General features: G+C 38.2%; 2 protein-coding genes across 8 annotated transcripts in view; one reads left to right on the plus strand and one right to left on the minus strand.

The window, feature by feature from the left end:
• The window catches only part of GNB4 (G protein subunit beta 4), a 34,489-nt gene extending 14,960 nt beyond the window's left edge, over positions 1-19,529 (plus strand). For 2 of the 5 annotated variants that reach the window (XM_026062148.1, XM_026062167.1), the window contains exons 2-10: positions 2,542-2,644; positions 8,484-8,522; positions 8,963-9,069; positions 10,051-10,114; positions 10,852-11,014; positions 11,207-11,273; positions 11,396-11,597; positions 12,925-13,141; positions 14,508-19,529. In XM_026062148.1, coding sequence (XP_025917933.1) covers positions 2,588-2,644; positions 8,484-8,522; positions 8,963-9,069; positions 10,051-10,114; positions 10,852-11,014; positions 11,207-11,273; positions 11,396-11,597; positions 12,925-13,141; positions 14,508-14,614 — 1,023 coding nt within the window. In that variant the 5' untranslated portion in view covers positions 2,542-2,587 and the 3' untranslated portion in view covers positions 14,615-19,529. Of the gene's footprint in view, positions 1-2,541; positions 2,645-3,313; positions 3,535-8,483; positions 8,523-8,962; positions 9,070-10,050; positions 10,115-10,851; positions 11,015-11,206; positions 11,274-11,395; positions 11,598-12,924; positions 13,142-14,507 lie in introns of those variants that run through there. The other 3 variants (XM_026062186.1, XM_026062176.1, XM_026062158.1) reach the window with 3 other exon arrangements.
• Positions 19,530-20,187: 658 nt separating this feature from the next.
• MFN1 (mitofusin 1) overlaps positions 20,188-23,668 on the minus strand; it is a 28,050-nt gene continuing 24,569 nt past the window's right edge. For 2 of the 3 annotated variants that reach the window (XM_026062117.1, XM_026062125.1), the window contains exons 17-18: positions 22,930-23,064; positions 21,176-21,900 (exon numbers count right to left, since the gene is read on the minus strand). In XM_026062117.1, the coding sequence (XP_025917902.1) occupies positions 21,831-21,900; positions 22,930-23,064 (205 nt within the window). In that variant the 3' untranslated portion in view covers positions 21,176-21,830. Of the gene's footprint in view, positions 21,901-22,929; positions 23,065-23,668 lie in introns of all 3 variants that reach the window. The other variant, XM_026062107.1, reaches the window with a different exon arrangement.

Genomic DNA, 23,668 nt, shown 5'->3' on the forward strand with positions numbered 1-23,668 from the left:
GGGGAGGCTTCTGAACCTGGATTATGTCCATGCAGGAATTTGTAGAGGTTTAACACAATTTAAAGCTGTGAAGTTCAACAGCTGTTTAGCTGCTGGTGCAGCTGGCTCGCACAGAAATGGCATTAATGATGAGCAGCACTGATATTAATGATGTCATTAACACTGACTTTATGGTCCAAGTGCAGGAAGGCCATCAGCATTAGAGTGCCAGTGTCATGTCACAGCTGTTAAGTAATAGGCTCAGTTTTACCTACCAGAGGGAAGCTACCCCGACTGTAACCACTTGTGACCAGCAGTGCCTGCTTCCAGTTTAATAGTTACGGCTCTTTTTTCTGACGTTATTTTCTGCTTTGAAGTCACCGTTTACAGAGCACTGAAGTACATGGCACGTTGTAGGGCAGAAGCTGAGTTCCCTGCTCTGAAGATTAGAGAGATTTCAGCTTTTCTGTTAAGAATCTTTTTATCTGCTGTTGAAAATAGCATGCATGTAACTTTGGCAGGTGTCTTGGCTTGCTTGCTGTGCACGTTTGAACCCGTTGTTTTGTCTGTGTTACCTTTGTGTGGGTTCTAGAATGAAAGAAGGGGAAACATTTGAAAAAGAGGGTCATTTGAAACTGTCAGAACCGCAAGTGGCTCTATATTTCATAGAGGTATAGTATTCCAATCAAGTGTATTAGAATTGTAATTAAACTTCAAAGGCTATAAAGGCATGTGATTAGCTTGCGTGCTAAAGTGATTACAGTTTTTAATACTCTATTTTTGCAGTCGGACATTAGTATTGATTACTTTTTATGCCTGCTCTACAGTAAGCAGTATTAAATAGTCTGGACTTCTGAATTAGGAAGTCGATGGCAAATAAAGTAGCCTCCTAGAATATGCTCATGGGTTGTAATGTCTTTGTAGTTGAACAGAGCATAGGTTTAAGGAAGGCAAAGCTGTGAACTTTACAGTTTGCGTGTGCATAGTGGAAAATACTGGTTAGATCGTCTAGTCACCGTTGTGCTCTTGCCAATTATGACGTATTTTGATTCAGAGTTGATCCAGTTTGTGTACGTTTCTGGGTTTATTGTTAAATGGACTTTGTGCTATCTGGTGAAAGCACAGAGATCCAGATTAGAGAGGGGGGAGAAAAACCCTTCTTGAATAGCAAGAAGTTTCATAGCTCTCAAACGCTTGTGTAAGCTGTAAGGCAGTCCAGGGTGATTATCTTTCTAGTAAGTTACTTTGAACCAAAAGTTTTCACTCTTAACATCTTTGTAAAATGTCATGCTTTATAGATGCAAAAAAACCCTTCCAGAATCTGTTTTGTGGAAAATGTCAGCACTGAAGTGCAAAGAACTGATAGCTAGACCAAACAGAGGGATTTGCCTACAGAGCTATGACTTAGCAGACACCTCTGTAGTCATTTTTTCCCCCTATTTTTTGGCCATTTTTGGTGGACTAAATTGGGTGGGCATTACTGAATTGGCTCTCATGTTTAAACTGAATATTTAGCATATATTTTAATAGCCTCTTCTCCCCGCTTCTTCTTTCCTTTTTTCTCTTAATTTTCATTTTATAAATAGTATTTTGAATTTCTTCTTTCTTCTATAAGCCAGACATGTTTTGGGGTTTTTAGATGATGTAAGAGAAGAAAAAATACAAATGTTCCTGGTGTGTTTGTATTTTTCATGATAGAACAAGCAAGTGCCTGGCTTGTTCTTGAACAAGATACTGGCTTATTTTACTTTAGCTAGGAGGATATTGAACTCTAGACATGGGTGAATAGAATTGAAAGGTCTCTTTACTGTTACTTGACTGCACTACTCTATTAAAGATAAAGGAAAATTGCTCTGAGAAGACTGTTCGACAAATAATGAAAACTTTTGGTGTTCGTTGACCTTTTTATTGAGATTGCTCTGAGTCCTTGTTCAGAAAAGAACAGCTTTAGACTGCTGTGGGCTGCACCGCCATGAGGATGCTTTTATGGGTGTCTTCATCTTTGCTACTCCTTCTCACTGTATGGGTGCTTTTGAGATGCAATCATTGTGACTTGCCCAAAGAAAATATGGGTATTGTAGGAAACCTGCTATTTCATCTGTAGTCTAGGATTAAAGCTTTCCACCTCGAATTAAACAGAAGCCTTCTATGGATGTCTTGTACAAAGGTGCTTGCATCATAGCACTATTGAGCTTAAAGTTAAATGCTTAAGGCAGGCCTTGCAGTCTTTGCTCTCTGTTGCCATCTTGGGGAGAAATCTGATGTTCTTAGAGGTTGAAGGCAGGGAGCGGTGCTACAAATGCAGTCACTAATACTTTATTTATAGTACAGCAGGTGTTTCTGTTGACAGTTGCTTCAATATTCAAAATATACTCCATTTAACCAGGAATATAAATAACTTAGGTCTTGCTAAATTTTTTAGACAATCTACTAAAGGGAATATCTATTTGGAAGCCTTTTTAAGGGCAGAATCAACTTATGTATAGAGCTAAAAAAGTAAAAAAGAAAGAAAGAAAAAAGGGGCAAGTGATATTCAAACTTATTTTTCTTCCCTCTCATTAGCAGGTTTTCTTCACCAGTGCAGTGTGAGAAACACAGATTGAAGAAGATGAGTGAGCTGGAACAGTTACGGCAGGAGGCAGAGCAGCTGCGAAATCAAATCAGAGTAAGAATTGCTACTTCCTTATTCTTTGTGACAGAGTTCCTACTTTAAAAGAATAAAGCGTAAAGACCATATTAATCACATGCTGCTGTTTGAATAAGAGGAAGCCTTTGAAACTCCATTCATAATATTTATGGATAAAATGTTTTATTTCCTCTTGAGGTTTAGTATACTTTGTCATTCCAGGGGTGTGTGTGTGTGTTCATGCAAATTTTTTATTTCGGATTAAAAAAAAAAAAGGAGCAAACTGCTAGGACTGAGGCACAGCGAGATGAGATCAAGGGTATTAGGAAAGCTTATTTCTGTGCTGAAACGGACCACTATATTGTCACTCTTCCTAAGCATGCAGATTAAAGCACAGTGTGAAGGAAAACTTTCCAGGGTAGGTATCACTTCTACAGGCCCCATTTCTTTGTTTCATGATGAATTTATTTTTAATGTGTGGATCCTCCCACATGCACTACTTTTTTGTTGAAAATACTTGTTGTAGATAACTGAGCATTAGCTGCCATGCACCAAGTCAATTGACCAGGGAACATGAAGCATTTATAAATTCGTGTGATTTCTATGGAAATGCTTTATTTGCACACATAGTCCGATCAATTAGGACCTACAGATTCCTTAGGAATCTATTCCATATACACTGCCTTTTTTTTGTGTGTGTGTGTGTAGCATCTGCTGGCACCAATTATTTTGTGATGATCTGCTGCTTTAGTGCACTGGACATTAGGCTGCTTTTCAGTATCAGCTGTGCGATACACATACTGACTGAACAACCATGAAAGCAACGTTTGCCCGTACGCAATCCTCACCACATGAAGTATCATCCAAGCAGAGATCTGTGTCCTGTGGTTGCTGTTTAACTCAGTACCTTGATGAAAGCCAAGCCAGAGGTCAGTCAGTGTTCCAGCACTAAGTACCCCTCCAAGCAACTCTGCAGAAGAATGCAAATAAATTTTAGTTTAAATTATTTTTTCTTATATTTAAGCTTTATTACAATATTGCGAAAATATCAGGTGTATGTAATTTTTCAGTTCTTCCTCTACCTGATGTGTGAAGACTTTCTCATCAGGTTATGTAGAGGTGAGCCAGTCTGTGCCTTTGTAATTCAGTCTTACTAATCAGCCTGGTTTTATGAGAAATGGGGTTGTGTGAGGATGGAGCAAGTAAGAGAGCTAGACTGTTTTGCAGGAATGTTTGTTTTTTTAAATTTTGTAGCATAAAAATCTGATTGTCTCTGTGTATAAGGACTTCATTTTGTGGTTTTTAGATCAAATTAATATTTCACTTGTTAAACTTACCACCCAAACTTGAAACTGGATTTAGACAGGTGTAGCTGAGTAACCAGGGCTATTTCCATTGGAGCCTATGGGCTCTGCATTGGCAACGTGCATCTTTGGATATGATCACAGAAGATGCCTTATGCTTAATTTGAATTTCAGATTAACATGGAATTAAAAAAATGCGCCCAATGACTTGATCATTTTTCAAGAAACTTTCTAAGTAATTCAATCTCTTATTTGTATAGATAACCATTTATCTTGTTTATTAAATCAGCACACAGTTTACTTTCTAAATAGCTGTTTTGTTCTGGATGGGGGAAGAGTAAGAGGCTAGATACAGAATCTAAAAATACAAAACAACCCCCCCCACACACAGTTTATTTAAGTCTACATATTATCTAGTGGGTTGGTAATTTTCAGAATTATTGTTTGATGCAATCCTAGAAAAGATGTGGGATAGCTAACAGCCTTTGTTTTCTATTTAAGTAACAGTTTGCTGTCTTAGTTACTTGCAAGTCTTGTTTAATAAACTTGTTTATAAACTGCAGTGTGTAGCTGCCAATTTCCCAACAGACTTTTCATAGTCTGTAATGTTTTACAAATATTTAAAGATATTTTTTTTTTAATACAATATCTAGCTGATGTGTTTACCTTCACCTCCACATGCAGTTCTTAGAGTTGTTGCTCTATTCTGTACACAAATACAGTATGCTGGCTGGATAAAATAAGATCACATGAATTTTAGTGCAAGAAGTTTGAAACGTCAGTGAGAGATGAAGTGTTAGATAGCAGGATATAAAGGATGGCTTTATAACTAAAGTTGATTCCTATTTCTGTCTATAATAAAGTTCCCATGTGATGCTTGTCCTCACTTTGAGATTGAAATTCAGCATATGATTTGCAGAAGTTTTGGACACTCTGCCCAGTTGCATCTGAAATTGAATGAAGTTTTGAACAAATAAGATACTATATAAAATATTATATAAACTCCTTGAAAAAAATTAAATGTTAAGAGTGTGTGTTAAGGAACTGTAGGGGCTGCATGTTGATCAAGGGAATACATTTTCTTAAAAATTTGCATTTTCCACCATATGAACAGGAAAAACCTACAGTTATATAGAAGAACATATTTATATTATGCTGTTAAGATTCTGTTATGCTGCACAGGGAGAAATGACGGTTAAAATGTGAGAATTAAAACAGCACGTTAAACTTTGTTTTGCCTGCAACTATGCCAGTCATATGGCAAGTATTGGACAGCCTCAGGTATAGATGTTGGTAATAGCTCTTTCTTTTAAATAAATAAAAATAAAGATGGGATGACTTAATATGCTCTCAGGCTTGCTTTCTGTGAGGAAAGCTATAAAGGGTGGTCAAAATAAGCATACATCAGAAGATTTTTAAAGCTGAAATGTCAAATAACTCTTAAGCAAGATGTTAAGAATTTTAAGGTGTTGTCTTTCATTCAGACCTATTCTGAATACAGTGATGCAGTTCTAAAACGCATGAGGAATGTTTCCTTTCCTTCTCTCAAAGGGGACGCTGTCATTAGTGCGCATATTGAACACCTTCTTGGGGCAGAGGGGACACACAAATTAGTGGTAAAGGAGGCCATACATCATTTGTTCGATGTCTTCATTGGTTACAGAAGTCAGAAGGTATTCTGAGAAATTGCAGGAAAATAGAGAGGGTTTTGTGGCTGATAATTCAATATTACTGCTGGTAGTTTTATAATTATTTGTGCTATAGTTTCTGGTGTAATTCTAAGCCAGTTATTTTAAAAACGTGCTTCTCATATGTGATTGCTGACTGAGTGCCTAGTTTTGGTTGTTTTGAAGCCTGGAGTCTGAGTTGCAGGAGTGCTGTTTATTCGCAGTTGCAACTGAAATCAGGTGTTGCAAAGTCTGAGTGTTGCAAATTAGGCTCAGAAGTGCTCACTTGTTTAAGGTGTCCAATCTACTACTCTTATTATACAAATGAAAAATGGAAGATTTTTTTTTTTATCTCCAAGAGTTGTTGTGAAAATAATGTGCAGAAAATAAGTCATAGGACCATACAGTCTGAAATAAAGAAAAAAGCAGAAATACCTGGAAGGAGACCGGAGCACCAGTCATTCCATGAACCGAATTAGGCAGGTGCTTGTAGAAAAGTAACATGTCAATATTGCAAAGCAAGACTGAATTCAGTTCCTTACCCAAAGAAGAGAAGATTCATGGAGAGCATGTCTTCCAATCCACGAAAGGCTTCTGCCAACAATAGCTATTCTGAATGTCCAGGACAGTTAAATCTAGAAGAAACTGGTTTAAGATGCAGCAAAAATTTTTGGGTGTCAGTTACTTTGCTGCACCTTGGATATTAAACCATTAGAATAAATTATCAGGTTCTCCTCAGATGAAGCTTCTGTCAATGGAGGTGTTAAAGAACAGGGTAGAGTAACATCTGCGTTAACAGGACAACCTACACGGATGTTGAGAGATGGGCTGGTGATGTCCCTTCCAGACTGAAGATTTTAAAGTGCTGTAATGTATATGCAGCTACCTTAATCTTGTCAGCTTCAAACTTTGGAGTGCTGACTGTGTTCTTATTAATGTGGTGGTGTGTTCTTCTCTTTTTGTGTTTTTTTTTTTTTTTTTTTTCCCCCACTCCTCTCCTCTCTCCCTCCCCTTCAGAAATAGAGTGGAAAATCGCAGGTGTATGATCATCCTAGTGGACAGCCATGTCATTCAAAATTCAATTTGAACCCATTCAATCAATGGATCGCAGCACAGACTGCTGCCACTTGAGCTGAGCAGTTGTTGGCACTGGCTTTGCAGCCCTTTAATGGGGGAACTCCATGCCTGTAGGCTCCATAGATATTTGGTGATAACAGAAGAGTGAAGAGACTTGGAAAACTTCCAGCCTGTGTTCCAGTAGGCGCAGTCTTCTTCAAATGTCCGTATAAGTGGACATATGGATACCTGTTGTCATGTTCTTCTTCTGCTCCTGGCTTTTCTTTTGTTAACTTGTCCACGGTCTAGCTTCCATGTTTGTTTAGTTCTAGTTCTTTTATCCCCCCACTTATTCACCCAGTATATCTTCCTAGCGTGTTACCTTCTTGTATTCTGTGTGCCTGTCTCCCTTTGGTGCCTGCTTAGTTCCGTGTAATTAAATATTTGAAAGTGGATTTTCATAGTGGAGTTTTTAGGCAATCTTAATTGTTACTTGTCCTGGCAATAAGTATATATTAGAAATGTCTCAAAACCCTCTGATTAAACAAGGGATGGAGGAACTTGTTCTGTCCTAGGAATAGTTTTTCTACCTAAGCAGTACGGGCCGTAGCTACTGTTCAGACATCTGAGGTTTGCCAGGAAGATGAAGAGCAGCGGCTGTGAAGAGGGGGAGGTTGTGTGTACCAAACCATAGGGCAGGGAAGCACCATCCTGAATGAAGCGGTTACAGTTAGGATAACTAGGATTGTCTTGTTTAGATAAGCAGATGTTTTATGTGGAAACCTTAATTTTAAGACAGAGTTCTTTGTACATACAGTTCTCTTTAAACAGATCTGGAGTGTTTGACCCCGTATCCATTTCTTCTGGAAAGGGGAGTTGAGCTGGAGATATGAGTGCCAAACTGTCCTAGTTTCATAGTTTCCTTGCAGGAAAACTGAGTCATCAGTCACTAGGATGCAGGATAGTATAGGAGAATCTGGCTTTCATGTTCCTACCTGTTCCTCTTCTGTTCTTTGCCAGCCTAGTTTGGGGTCAAAGATGGTATTTTCTTTGTCCTTCCACTGTAGTATTTCTCAGCGATGAGATAAGATCTAACTCTTCTGATTCCTGATTTTCTGTTCTGCACTTCATTTCTGAGTGATAGCATTTGCTTTCAGCCAAGACAAAGTCAAATCTAGCCTGTAAACTGTTTTACGCTAATCTTCTAGCAGCCCTTTGTTTGTGGTGTAAATGCAAATGTACAGTGGGTTTATTTGGTTTTGTGGGTTTTTTTTTCTTCATTTTGTATGAAGTACATCAGTAGCTTAAGTTACTGTAAGCTTGTGGTCTGTCCCGCACCCTAAATAACGGCTGTTAATTCCCATTTTGCCTCTTGTAACTAGTGTTGTCGCACCTGTGATGGCAAGGTGAGTTTAGCAAGTTTTGTGCTACTGAGGCTCTTGCGTTATCACGTATGAAAAGTTCTTTTTCAGCTGGATGAGTTCCTCCCTTGGGTGACTGAATGCATTGCCACGGAAGGGGAAGGGTGAAGGGCCTGGGACTTTAAGTGGGCTTCAAATGCCTGCAAATCATGTATTCTCTAGAAAGTGAGGCTCAAAGGCGGCCAGGGCATGACCCATTCCTGATGCCCTCCTCCCTACCCCGCTCGTGTGCCAGTGCTTTAGATTCCCTAGGCAGTAAAACGTGTTAGGGTGACAGAAGGTATATTGCCATGTAAGTTGTTGGCTTTGGGCTTTTTGTATTTTAAAAATTGGTGAAGCCTAGCTTAAAGTTATTTTTCCATTAGTCGCTTTTTTCAGTTGATGCTCAGTGTTGCATTTTAGACTCAGATTGCTCTATTCTCTGTTTCAGGATGCAAGGAAAGCATGTAGTGACACAACTCTTGCTCAGGTACGTTCTTGATTCTGTGTATAGGCTGTTCCTTGATACTAAAATAAACAAATAAACAAAAGTTCTGCTTTGAAATTTCAAATGGCAGCCACCATGCTTTAAAAAATGACAGTACGGTAAATATTTGAGGGTTTTCTTCCATGGCTATTGCTTGAAAAATTTCTGATTTGATAATCAGAAATGGCCTCTGTATTAGATATTATCTTCAATGACTTTCTGAAGTTTCAGTTACAGCTGTTCCGAAGTATGTTACTGTGTCTTCTGCAAAGTCTGTTTTCCTCAGTGTTGCATGGAAATAATGCTGGGTTGTTCACCAGTATTTTTTTTTAACATTGCATGCCAAGATAGCTTATTTTCTATCAGTGTTCAAATGTATTTAGTTATTTTGTATTTTAAAGATAGTCCTCAGCGTCTCAGGGTTTTATTTTATTTGTTTTCAGATCACAACAAGTCTGGACTCAGTGGGTCGAATTCAAATGCGAACAAGGCGTACGCTTAGAGGTCACTTAGCCAAAATCTATGCTATGCACTGGGGATCTGACTCAAGGTTTGTGCAAGTGATCCTTAAACCTACTGTTCAAGGGTTGGAAGTAGGATCCTCTGCGTAAGAATTAATGTCGGTTCTGGGAGCTGTGTTGTCTTGGTACCCTCACAGGGGCATCATGACTGGAGGCTTTTTGTTTGCTTTTAATTACATTTTGCTTTTTTAAAGCCAGTGGGGATTGCGTAGTAGTAAAAGAAAAGGCTTGAGGGATAGGAGAGGAACTTTGCTTGTTCCTACCACAGACATTTTGCCTTTTCCTTCTTTTAGTTTAAACTAAGTTCTTTGAATCTATTTAAGTGGAGGGTATCTGATGGGACATATTTTTGGAATGATGGGTATTGTAATTTCCAAAATGTTGAATAATTATATAACATCTCTAATAACAGAATTTTGAGAACATTAAGAACAAAATTTGTTTCATTGAAAAAGATTTTTTTGTGTGTGTGTAGCAAGTAAAGTGACCTAGTACCCTAGTAGGAAGGGGCTTTGCTGTGCCCCCTTGCGAATGTGGGGTGGGTTGTTTGTTTGTTTTTAAGCAGCTAGTGGTTGGATATTAATAGAGCCTTGTGTTGTGTTCTCCCTCGTATTGTCCAAACAGAAATATTTCCAAAATCTGCCCTCAGGATTTTTTCCCCTAATTTTAGTGTTCGTCATTGTGTAGCTCTATAGTTAAAATATTAGTATATGAAAGATAAAAGCGGCTTTGGGGGAGAGTTTATAAAATATGTGTTTTGAGGTGAGTTGTTTGTTCTTGTCTGTTGTTAATCACGAGTCCCTGTGGACAGGGGGGATTCATCTGTCAGGTAATATACAGCTCTTTGCAGATTTTCCAACAAATGGTGGCCTTAAAAATTTTAAAAAATAAGTAATGGGAGATACTGAAAGTCTTTCTGAATCACTTGGTAATCATGCATGATATATATCTATTCTGAGAACTAATTTTTTCATTTATCTTACATTAATTTTTTTTGTGTTTCTATTTAGGCTACTAGTCAGTGCTTCTCAAGATGGAAAATTAATTATTTGGGATAGTTATACAACAAATAAGGTAGAGTTATTTATAATCCATAGCAATAATTCATGCATAATTTGTCTGTTTAAGCGGTTTTCTGTCTGTTTTCCCATGTTTGCAAGTCAAAAATTGATAAAGCATTTTTTTCTACTTTAAGACTTTTTTTTTCCTTTTGTGACTAGTTGATTACTGAAGATGTGTGTCAGTTTTGCATCTCAGAATTAATTCTGTATAGTACTAAGTGTCTTCACTGCAGTTTGCTAGTATGGTAGCTTATAGCTTTTATTTTCTGCATGTATATTGCTGCTTCTGAAATCAATGATTTTGGTTTATTTTAAATTGTAGAAACATACAACCTCAGAATTTACAAGAATACTTTGCTTTTTGGGTTAGAGAAAGCAAAAAACCCTGTCAGATGAGTAAAGTTGAGTAGAGTGTGGAGAGGTGATCTGCTGCTGTAAACTGTCCAGTCTCCATATATTTATAACATGTAGTTCAGAGATGTAGAAGAACTGAACAAAGAAATTTAGGTAGAAAAAGCGAATGCTGTAGATGTTTAGATTTGGAATAGTTTTGTTATTATGTAAATATGAAAACTTGCCATATGTAAATATGAATATAGGTTGTAATATGTTTTAAAATCAAGATACTGAAATTTATGATAGAGAATCTGTTTGGTGCGTTTGCTACAATTCATAAGCAGATGTGAAAGACTTAAGTAAAGGTGGATGCTACGATGTGCTGTAGCACTAACGAGCTCTGTCTGTCTGAAGATGCACGCCATTCCTTTGAGATCCTCCTGGGTGATGACTTGCGCGTATGCACCTTCTGGCAACTATGTCGCTTGTGGTGGATTGGACAACATCTGTTCCATATACAACTTAAAAACCAGAGAGGGCAACGTGAGAGTGAGCCGAGAGCTGCCGGGGCATACAGGTCAGCCATATTTTTGTTTCAACTTCAAATTTTCTATTACATTAAATGGAACAGGCCCACTTTGAGATGTGTTGTGAAATAGTTTTGTTGGTTTACACACTAGATACAGGAAAACCTTAATTACTACTTTGGGGTCTTAAACTTTAGTCATTGCTGTTGGGTGTAAAACTAACATAACTGTTTTGTTTTTAGGATACTTGTCCTGTTGTCGCTTTCTAGATGACAACCAAATTGTCACCAGCTCAGGAGACACCACTTGGTTAGTTTTTGAGCTCTTGGCTTTTTTTTTTTCCTTTTTCCCTCAATACCTTAATTTGTATTTAAAACTGAAACTCTCCAGTAACCCATTACATTGTGTTAATGCTCTCGCTTTATCTGCAGCGCTCTGTGGGATATTGAAACTGGTCAACAGACCACCACGTTCACTGGGCATACTGGCGATGTGATGAGTCTCTCTCTAAGTCCGGATATGAGGACTTTTGTTTCGGGTGCCTGCGATGCCTCCTCCAAGCTTTGGGATATTCGGGATGGAATGTGCAGGCAGTCGTTCACAGGGCACGTGTCAGACATTAATGCAGTTTGCGTAAGTGATCGTTCGTATTTCCCCATGGGAAGGGCGGCGGGGGGGATAAAAGCTATAGTTGCATAAATTCAGCTTATAGTCTACTGTGTTACCTTGTTTTTAAATCGGGTATCTTTGATAGGGAAGAGACTGTTAAATTGTATATAATGAACACTTCTTTGTAGAAAGCAATAGGGTCTTTAATGTTAGAAAAAAAGACTTTCTAATAACTTGTGATCTAATTTATAACAATTATAGTTACTATTATCTGTGATGCATTGAAATGTTCTTGAAATAGTTTCAGCGATGTTCTTGATCAACAACTGAGACCTTAAGTGCAGCAATTTTTTTTTTTTTTTTTTTTTTTTTAAGAAGCACAGAATGGAGGGAAACTTTGTTCACTGTGACAACATGTTAAAACTGAAAATTCTTGTTAATGTGATCTGCCGCGAGGGAATAAAATAGCCAAGCATCCCCATCTTAAACTTTTTTGTTTTATAAAACTGTACTTGATTTCTTCCATTGAGAAGAGCTTTCAGCAAAATGTTCTGCAAGGCAAAGTTAAAATCAGTACTTAGGTTGAATAGTCATCCTTGAAATCATTTTGTAATATTTATAAACTGGATTATATTTCCTCTGTCATAGTAACACTATGTTCTGATCTGCAAGATACAAGCCCTGATAAATAGGGAATGAAACCTAAGTCTCAACTACATCTGTTTTTGATAAACATGAAAAATTATTAAGGCTGAGAAAATACCAAAAGCATGACCAGTAGAAAAAATGCAGTTCCTATACTTAGACGAGAATCCTGAGATGTGTTGAGCTCCTTTCATTCCTATTTCAATCAATATGGTTATTGCAAGATGGGCTTTGATTTGGAGTAGATTTTGGAAATTGAATTTCTTGCTTGCAATCTTCTATCTTGACTGAGCCAAGCTGCCTGACCAGCTCAAGATGGAACATTGTGCACCGCTTCACACGGGTCTTTGCGGCCCTCCGCCAGCACACAAATAGTTGCGTTCTGCTTCGTTTTATAGGAGTTAGTTACATCCCCTTTGATTTCTGTTATACCGCATGCAGGAACTGGCTAGATAAAATTCCAGTCATTCAAGCGTAGTCAGTACTATTCCAGAAGTGTTTGTTGCATAGCTGCGTATATGCAGTATTTTCTTTTTAATGTCCAGATTGATGGGGATTTTTTTTTTGTTTGCTTGTTTATTTTTAATATATTATTAAGCCCTTATCGGGTCACCGTGGTGAAATAAACCTGTTAGGTTGTTGAAATAATGCACGAACAATGTATTTTTCTGGCGTCAAACTCCTGTCTCTTAATTAAAACTTTCAGTTTTTCCCTAATGGACATGCATTCGCCACTGGTTCCGATGATGCCACTTGCCGACTCTTTGACCTACGTGCGGATCAGGAACTAATGATGTATTCGCATGACAACATCATCTGTGGAATCACTTCTGTAGCCTTCTCAAAAAGTGGTCGCCTTTTGCTAGCAGGTTACGATGACTTCAACTGCAATGTGTGGGATACTCTGAAAGGGGAAAGAGCAGGTGGGTACATGTAACTGAAATGAGCTGAAGTTTTCCATTTCCTTAGCAAAAAATGGATATTCAAAACCTATGTGAAATGCAGAGCTAGTTCACTGTCAGTGCCACTGCTGTTGTGGTGGAATCTGCTTTCTTCCTGACTCTGTTTTCCTCTAGAATGGTATCCTTTATTATATTGCATTTGATCATATCTTCCAGTTGTTACGCTGTGTTACTTTTTCATCTTTATGATGTATAATAAATAATATAATAACTGCTCCTGTCAGTGAGATGCTGCTGTTCTGGGGCATTGACCATTGTATATCTCTATGCTGGAAGATAACCAGCTCTCGAGGCTAAGGAACAGCCTACAGAATTAAATTATATCTTCAAAAAAAAATGGTGTGTCACTGAAATGTATGGAATTAAGTATTACAAAGTTAAACATTTGCATTGACTTTTGCATGTGCCACAGAAAGTAATGCTTTCGGCAGCGTAAAAGTTGTCTTCAGATGGGAGTCATTTACAGTAATCTTTTTGCTTTGGGGACCGTAATTTCCTGCCGTTGAGAGGGACGGGAGGAAGACGCTTGTAATCCTTGAATTCATCACCTCTGTCAGGATAGGCAAGAGATGTTTATGGTATAGCATAGATGTATTTATTTCTCGACACAATACACCTGAAGCTTGTACAATACAGTTTAAGCTTGTACAATAGCTTAAACCATGGGGGCCTGGTTCGGTTTTGAGCCTTAATTCTGCTATTAAAATACATCCTTTTCCATAAGGGGCGTCCAGGCTAAGTTTTAATAAAGCTGGATACACTAACATCGGGCAGGGAGATGGACAAGTGCAAGAAAGGGTAGAAGAAAAAAATAAAGTGAAGAGGTAGTGGACAGTGTTGCTTTTCTAATACGATATATAGGGGATTGTTAATCCTTAGGTTTTGCAAAACTTGAGAAACGGTAAGGTAGTTCTGTGTTCAGGGCACTGTCACAAAACATCATATTTGATTTTTGTAAGTGCTTGATGGACAAAATTGTAGACAGGGTTGCTGAAAATGGGGGGAAAAAACAGCAGAGAGCCTGATTAGGGATAAGGAGGTCTTTGGGGTGAAAAAGGAGGAAAAGTCTAAGGCAGGAAAAAAAATGGAGACAAAAGTGTGTGTGTGTGTACATACACGTCTTTAAAAACCTGTTTGTTGTGAAATTAGTTTCCTGAGAGAGCTGTTATGATGTCTGGTTCTTCAGGCTAAATGAAAAGAGTACGATCAGCTTTGGTATTGCATCTTTTTTAGAATGCCTGAAGACTGATCTAGGAGAGCAGCCTAACAGCTGAAGTCCTTGCCTTGAAGTTGTGAATTTTAACTTTCCTTACTTCTTCTTTTCCAGGTGTCCTTGCTGGCCATGACAACCGTGTCAGCTGTTTAGGTGTTACTGATGACGGCATGGCTGTAGCTACAGGGTCTTGGGACAGTTTTCTCAGAATCTGGAATTAACTGGGAGCCAAACATGTACATTCTCCATTTGAGATCTGGAGAGATCAATGCTGCAGCCTATAGCTGTGAAATAACATTTCTACCTTGTATTTGCAGGTGAAGTTTTTCTATTCACTGATTATTACACAAAAAGGCTTTCTGTAAACTATAAAAAATTCAAGTGAAGAAATAGGGGAGGGGGGAAGAAATCACTGACTTTTTAAAAGGGGCCAGCACACATAATCATGGTGACCGACAAACTAAGAGCCAGTCTTTTTGTTTTTGGTGGTTTGGTTAGATTGTCCTTGAAGGGTTTTTGCTTGTGCTCAGAGTCTGCTAATCCTGTACTTTTTTTGTACATAACAGAATATACACATTATAGCAGCCAATCATGTAACATTTGTCTGTATGTAAAGAAATATGTTTGCATTTTTTAAGGAACTACATTTATAGCTTTGCTTTTAACCTGAGATGTCACTTCTGAGTTTTGTAGTGGATGAACTAGATTGCTGTTTTAAATGTTTTTGTGAATTTACTGTAGATAAAGTGAAGCCAATGGTATGTATGTGTTTTTATAATGGAAGGCATTTGAATTTTTTTTTTTTTAAAGGCCCTGGAGAGACTCCCAGTTAAGACCTAGCGCCTTATTCACTCACTCACTTGACCTGCTTGCCTATTTAATCATGGGGGTTATTCCTTCCAGCCAGTGGTTCCTGGTTCATCCATTGGCAGTCGTGGCCTCCAAACACCAAGGAGTTAATGCCAGGCAGATTTGCAACAACAGCGGGCAAAAAAAAAAAAAAAAGTCCGGTTCCAGAAGTATTAGCTTCCTTGCTGCAGCCTTTCACAGAAGTTAATCCGTACAGTCCTTGGGTCTGGAAGCCAAGTGACCTGCATCGCTGTCATTAAGTGGCTGAGTGCTTTTCCTTTTGACAATTCAGCTCTAAATGAGGTAGTTTTGGCCCATCACTAACTCTAGCTGATTTGCACTAACACAATGATTTGCCATGATATTTAGTGCGCAGAAAGCAGTGTATTTGCAAAGCTTGCTCTGCAATTACCACAATAAATTGAGACATTCAGGAGGACTTCACTTAAAAATCTTAGAGATTTAAAATGTGCAGTTAATTACGTATAATCCCCTTCAAAACTGGGGGGCTGCCGAAGCATACCACAACCAAACGTGCTTGTTGTCAGTTCTGAGCAGTGTGAATTATAAAAGGAATTGTGTAACTTACAGTGAACCAAATAACTTTACTTACCTGTGTGACCCTTATAAATTTTGTACTATACTCTTAGTGATTTGCTTGTTCTCTTATGGTCACAGTAGTCTGTGCCATGGCAGCTTGTTAGACGCTAATCGTTCTGCATTCTGACACTGTAAATAGCCATTTCCTCTCCTGGTCCTCGCTTCTTCTGATTTTGATGTCAGTTGCTTATAAATGATAGGTTCTGGTTGGGTACACTTGAGTGTAGATATAGGAAAAATCGAGTGATTCTTGCCATTTCACACCACCCAGGGAGATGGCTTAACTCTTTGGTGCCTGGCAGCATGCCCATGCTTGCAATGGATGTTCTCTCGGGAATCGGAAAGTCTGTGGTGTTTTTGGAAAGGGGAATTAAGTCTATTGGCTTCTCTGAAGTGACTTATTTTAAATATGTGTATTTTAAATTATCAGGTTGGAAGATAATGTTAATCTGCTGCCATCTAAAAGTATGGGGAGTCTGGGTATCTTTGGGTCAGGTAATAAATATAAGTGCCCAGTATTTTGTAATATACCAAAACAGATTTGTTGCCGAGACCACTATTTGTCAAGTTTTTGACATTTGTAATCTTAAATTTCAGTACTTCCAGACTGTGCCTGTAAACTTGCCATGTCTACAATGGTTAAGGTGCCAATAAATGTACCAATCGCAGTAAATTCACTTTTTTTTTTTAAAGCACATCTTGTGCTAGACAAGTATACATTTACTAACAGCAGACTGTGGTGTAGGACCAAAATCGCGCAGTATTGTATGTCACAGGAATTCCTCAGCATCTTGCTTGTTTTATGATCTGTCTGCATTAACAGAACTATTTATGTAAGTAATACTTGCTACTCTTTCAAGTGAGCAGCTCTTTGGGATCTTGCAGATTTGTTTGTTTTTTAGTGGTACACTTGATTTTTTTTTCCTTTTTTTTAACTTCACAGCTGCCTTGAGTGAATCATTCTGAAAATTTGTTACTAAGGAATTTTAAGAAAATGTTCTTTTCTAAAAAGAAAAAAATATATATATATATATCTTTTTCCATAAAAGTGTGTTTTGAACCAATTTCCTAGTCAACGCTGTTGCAAAGACAGGTTGCCCTTTTTACACTCTGATATTAAAACTAGTTTCTACTTGTGAAACTCCAAAAACAATTTTACAAATGTATATAACTTCTTTTCTTAAAAGTTCAGGTAGACCGTAAACATGGTAATGCCTCTCATACAGGTGGTATTGCAGATAATTTCACTATCATCGTTTGATGGGCAATTGTCTGTTGGATTTAGCTGCTTTTAAAATAACTAATAAGGAATGCCATCTACTTGCTAATGAGGTTTCCAAAAGCGCCATGCGAGTATCTGCCAGCTTTTGCCATTTGGTGACCAGTTTTTGTAGTGCTGCAGGTCCTGAGGTGGCTCCTTTGTGTTGGGCACAAGGAGACGTCCAAGAAGTCCAGCTGTGGACATAGCACCTGATGCTTCTGAGGAACTTGCAGAAAGCTTGTGACAGATCCTGCCAAGGTGATATTTGCTGTTTAGTTACTGGCCTGTAAATAGTTCAGAAAACACATTTTTATAAAAAAAAAAAAACAACAACAATGGAATTAGTGCAACACATTGTTATTATATAAGAGGGCAAATAATGAACTTGCAAAGGCTGTGTATTTTCTTGTTTTAAACAGCTTTCCGTGAACTTTGATGCACTCACTAAAATGGATGCGGTTTAACGGTGAAAGCTCCAACTCCCTCTTTCTATTATGAAGATACTACTAAAAATCACCCTTTTTAGGTTGCACTTGAAAGGTTTCATCCCAGCTTTGCATCTGAAAGAAAAGGGTATATGCCTACAGTTTAATGTAGGCTTAAGCGTGCAGCTTAGTGTGGTTTCTAACTGGTCACTATGACAGCAAACTCATTTCATATATAGAGGATTTTGCAGCACTAGTAAGTACATCTTAAACTGTCCTAAAATCTTTGTTGCCAGACTACAGCATTACCTGAATTTCAAATAACTTATATAATTACAGAACTAGAGTAACTATATGACTATAATGCCAAAGCAATTGGTGGCAAAATAACTCTTCCCAGCCTCTCTTACAAAAGTAAATCAGTTATAGCTTGGGAAGGGGAACTGCATGCTTCGTATAACAAGACTTATTTTATTCAGGTACAGTTTTTTTTGTCAGAATTTTCTTATGTTGATTTAACTTCTGTAATAGAAAATACTAATGAGGCAAGCACCCAACTTCTGGGCACGTTCTCACGTACACTCAGCCTTCTATTTATTGTTAGAGCTATTGGTTGAGATTCGGGGAAACCACAAAAAGCTCCTATATGGCATCTTGCTAATGTATACTCACTTTTAGTAGAGTAACGTGGGCCTGTTTCCATCGTGTCCAGACTCTTTTTTTTCTTCCAAACATTGCTATCATCTGCCTCGTGCTAAACTGCAGATGCTTAATGGTTCTGGCAGATCTGATAGTTCAATATACCATTTGAAATAGGAACATGGATTAAATAGGCTTTTCCCCCTGCCTAAGGAGAGGGCCTGACCCTGACTTGGCGAAGCTGAATTGACGTAACAGCTGGTCCTAGTGTGCTTACTTGTAATGCATGGATTGGAAATAGTTAACTCTTTAATTCAGTTAGTGTAACCGCTTGTCCCACAATGAAGTTCACATTATGTTAAGGTGGAATGAAAACATTGTGAAAACATTCCAAGAGTGCTTAGTCTTTCCTCTTTGAGGACACTGTCACCTCCACTAGGTTTAGTGCTGTGCTTTAAGATGTTGGTGAGAGTAAGTATTGGCTAATTCAAATAGTTGGTATAAATGGTTGTGTAGCAGAATGACTGATTTTTTTGAGATAGCATTTCCTGTAAAAGTAATTAAGCATGGGTTGATGGTGCACTTTGTATACAGTAACCTGGCATGCATGCTGGTAAAACTACTTCCTACACTTCAGAGGCACCACGAGCCTTTTTATCCAATTGCTGGTTATGTAAAATACATGCAGAATGTTAATGCAGTGTTGTTATGGTAAATGTGTGAACAGTGTTACTAATTGATATAACTGATAACAGATTACATGTGCCTGACATTCTTATACCACACAGTATGTTTAGGTTTTAACTAATATGGACTTCAGTGGAATAGTCTTAGATATTTCAAGCCTTTGTTTTACTTACACAATGGTGCTCTATTTGTGTTTTACTCCTCTTTTTTTTTTTTTTTTAAATAAAAGCATCTGAACACTTGTAGTACATATTACATCCAAAGGAGTCCCAAACAAATTGCTTCTAAACATGCTTGATTTTACTTTGCCTTTAGTTTCCAGCATTTCTCATCAGATTTTTTTTTTTATACTTGTTGCTGACTACTTTGGAAAACTTCAGTAATGTTACCAATTATGAAGTGATTCTGCACTGCCTTTGGATTGTGTATGTATTCAGAAACAGTCTTAAAGCTTTTATTTAAGCTATTAAAAAAACCAGGGACTTGTGCCATTTGTTCTTTAACAGTGCTGTTGTAAAAAGACTTCCCTGTGAAAAAAAATCATTTGCTATGAACTCTGTTTATAGCTTTTTTTTTTTCCACGATGGATCTTTTCTTTGTATTTGTACAGTGGCTCAGTGAAAGATGTTGCCATGAGTTGATATTGTAACCAATAAACAAGTGCTTTTAACCAGACTGTGTCACATGTGAAAGCTTTATTAAAGCCATAATTGCAACTGTGCCTCTTCTAAAGATTAAGATTCTTTCCGTGGCTCTGAGTGTGAACCTGCAGTAACTACAATGATTCTTTCTTGCTGTTGGTTATCTTGTCCCAATGAACTGAATTTTTTTGTATGCATGTTAAACAGACAATATTAAGAAAGTCCTTATGAACAAATAATTAATGTGAACTTTTTTTTTTGATACAAAGCCATGTGGTTTTAGACATTTTTCTCTCTGAGAAACCGGGGCTGAATAAATTCAGAGGCATGTTAATACTATAGCAAAAAAGGCCAGAAATTAGCCACTTACTTACTTACTTACCCTGGATTGGGGGGAAAAAAACCCCAAACAAACAACCCCACCTTGATTCTGCTTCATTCATTCATTCTTAACAGCAACATTCCTGTTATGAAATGTGGCTTGTTTATGTGGCAGTTACCTTCAGCCTTTCCTTTTGGATTGGCCTTTTCCTTAAGATAAATGATTTTCTTCAAAAACACAGCATCTAATGGATGAATATTGCTGTGTGCTAAGTTTATATTCTGTAGTGGACAGCCATTGCATATGTACAATAGAAACATTTTAGGTGTTCATATCTTCTATACAGCTGGCAAATAACTTTACTAGAGCACAGAGATACTATTTTTTTAATAAATGTATACATGCATGTAAAGGTTCAGCTTGATACAATGTCCATAAAAATGCTTCAGAAACAAGCATCAGTACACATCTGTAACTTCATGTACAAGAAAGCTGGGCAGTTAGTTACTCATTTTCATAGTTCATAATTTTTCTCAAAACATGAGATGCTAATGAAAGTTTTGAAAGAGCCATGCTTCTGCTAGCATCGTCAAATAAGAACAAACACTGAAATACTTTACAGTCAAAACAAAGTTGTCTGCTTTCAAATAGTTAATTACCCCTAGCATTAGATTTTTTTTAAACCTATTTCCTTTTATGATAGCCCTTATTTACTGGAAAATAGCAACTCCCTACCTTTTAGGTTTAAGTTCGAATACTTTGTTTAGTCATGTTAAACATGTCCATAAAAAATATATAAATATTCTGAAAAGGCTTTTTCCTTCAAAATAAGTTATTTTTACAAAGTCTGCTTATAAAACGTAGGTGTAAGAGTACAGATGTCAGCAGCAAAAAAACCTTTTTTTTTAAATAAAAAAAAGATTTTGACCTGCTGGAGCTGAGCAAAGGTAAAATAGTCAAACGTACTTGTCTTAAATCCCACCTGGAAGAGACCTGTCCCACAACAGAACCATGGACCTGTGCAGGATATTGCATGAGCTAAATCTCTGAAACAGCCTCTATCAATCAGCTTTTTGAAAGCAGTAGCAGGAGCTCAAGCTCCTGTTTCACACCTTAAGCTTCCTTCTCAAGCTCCAGTTTGACACCTTAAGCTTCCTTACCTAACATGCAAAAATTGAGTGCCAAGAACATCTATTCAAAAAATTCTCCTTTGCCTTCATGCTGGCGTAGTAACCACATGCACCTAGAACTCACCTGACCGTGGGTGGCAGTGGTGTTCTCAGGGGCCGAATGACCATTTCACCCCTTAACAAGCTTTTTGGCTTTCCCACAGACAGCTGAGACACTTAAGTAGTAAGTTCATTTTGACTTCAGCAATGCCATGTTGTCTAAACAAAGTAGCCAGAGTGTAGTAGTACCTACTGCATTTCATTAGTGAATGCTCTACAATTTACTATCTTTCACTTCCATACAAGGACAAGAGGAACCGCTGCCCAACAAAATTTCACTTGCTTTCAAAACAATCGAGAGTCCTTTCCCCCTGCTAGAAATAATACTTCCCTTCATTAAAAAAAAAATAGGAAAAAGCAGCGTTCTTCACCACTGGCTCTTCCTTGTCAATTGAAAACTGGAGTAACTGCGAGAAGCTCTCCCTCCCTGCATGAACTCCTGGATGCCAGGAAGCGAGGCTTGCCACTGCTAAATACTAATACAAACCAGTATGGATTTGGGTTTTTATTGTTAAGCATCCAAAGAAATTTAGTGTTTAAATATACTTTTTAAATCAAAATTTTCAAACTAACAAAATGCATATAATATTCTGGGTGCCACAGCTCTTCAATTTGGTTTGCTGTCAGAGTCCAACCCAAGTTTTACAGTAATTAATTAACAAGTGTAATCAAAGTAACATTAAAAATATAATTCATTTCATGTGACTCCACAGAGGAGAAGTATCATCTGTAAAATTTCTACTTTGTCCTACAAAGGATCATCAGGAAAATTAGCAGTGAAGTTTTATTTACTCTTTTGAAGAAAGTGTCTTGTAAAGCGATCTAGTTCGTTCTCAAGGTGAATGGCTTTATTTCTGTAAAACAAACAAAAACAACGGATTTACTACAATGCAAAGTAGCGAGAATCAACATCAGTGTTTGCTTTTTGTTCCTCTATTAGTGAAACCCAGAGCACTAGAAAAATCTAAGTGCCTGCTCTGATCGGAGCCTTGGATATTGTACCTGCGGGACACTGGCTAGGCACAGGCAGGCCACGAGCCATCTAAGACACCTTGCCATTTCCCCAAAGGTCTTGTGCCAGGTCCCTCTAGGACTTTCCTGGCGCTGGTTTTCCTCCTCCTCAATGTTAAGAGAGGCTCTGCAGCTGCCATCCTTCAGCTTCCCCCCGATAACGGGCATTCAGCACAGCTCCTCACACCACCCACCCCGTTCAGGCATGTTCTTGTAGCACAGGATGCCATGGGGTGCACACGACGCAGCTAAACATTCATCTGATTTTGGTCTTGAACGTCCAAGATCAAGAACCAGCACACAGCAAGAGCAGGCTAACAGCAGGCAGAAACGAGCATGAGGCTCAGATGCAACATATGGCTCCAAAGTCCCTAAACCATTAACTGCTAGAGGGTGCTCTTTTGTAAACACCTATTACTAGTACTAAAAAAAAAACATTATTAGACTGAATGACTCTTGTCTCAACACAGTACAACTGCTCCAGTGCTCTCTTGTTGGGAGGGGTTCTTCGGGGGGTGCCACCCCATTTTACCTATGGAAGACCTCCTCAAACATTCTCCAGAAAGCCATCTCCCCCATGCAAGAGAGACTCGGACAAAACATGATCTAGGAGATAGTATTTTGGGAGCTCTTCTCTTTCACCTGGACAGGAGCACGCATCTATTTTATCATAACCGAATGGCTCTTTGGTTAGAGCTGATGTTAGACTGAAGAAAATAGGTATTGCTGCACACCCTTCTGCACTCCTGCCTTAGAATTACCTGCCTCAGAATTACCTGCCTCATTTCAGCTGGAAAGTCACAGCAAACATTGGTCTCACTGAACTCAGCAGGGCTGGGAATTTGCTCTCAGCCAGTCACACCCAGACTTACCGTAGTTGCTTGGAGTTGCTCTGTATGTTCTCCAACTGATCTATTTCTTTGGAAAGCCTAGCAATTTCTTCTTCCAGGTTTTTCTGGGTAATATCCACCTGCTGGCAGAGCCGAGCAAAGGTAGTAGCCATTTCCCTAAAGGAAAACAGGTTTGTAATCATGGTTTACAAAAGTCTGACCATACCAACTCTTAAGGCAGAAAACAGAGCAAATGCTCACAGTTAAACTGACTTGGGGCTCAAGGTCTGAAGTGAACAAATGTTACTCTAAACACAGACACACTCAGCCTCCACTAGGAGCTGCACTAACTTCCATGTTTTCATAGGAAGGTTTTGGACAAAGACGCTACAGCTTAAGACCTATTCTCAAATGCATATGCACTGAGGTGTATGGAATAACCTTTTTAGGTACAAATTTCATGCTTTTTTAAACTCCCTCATTTATTCAGTGGGGAACAGACTGTCCAAAGTGGAATCTTAAACGTGAAACATAAAGCTTTAACTATTACAGTTCAAATCCGTTTCTCAACATCCCTGACTACAACTCATTTAAACAGCATTTCAGCAGCAGGTCAAAATGCCTCAGGATGACAGGAAGAGAAAGGGCCTTATTTTCATCTCTTCATAAAGGCTCCGAGTATTCTTTACCTTGAAGCAGTAATGAAAATTATATAACTGAAGAGCTTAGATACTGAGAAAGCACTGTGGTAACCGCTTCTTAAACAGCAGCAATTCATGGT

The sequence above is a fragment of the Apteryx rowi genome, unplaced genomic scaffold, assembly GCF_003343035.1.
Source record: "Apteryx rowi isolate R43461 unplaced genomic scaffold, aptRow1 scaffold_10, whole genome shotgun sequence".
In the NCBI taxonomy this organism is placed as follows: Eukaryota; Metazoa; Chordata; class Aves; order Apterygiformes; family Apterygidae; genus Apteryx; species Apteryx rowi.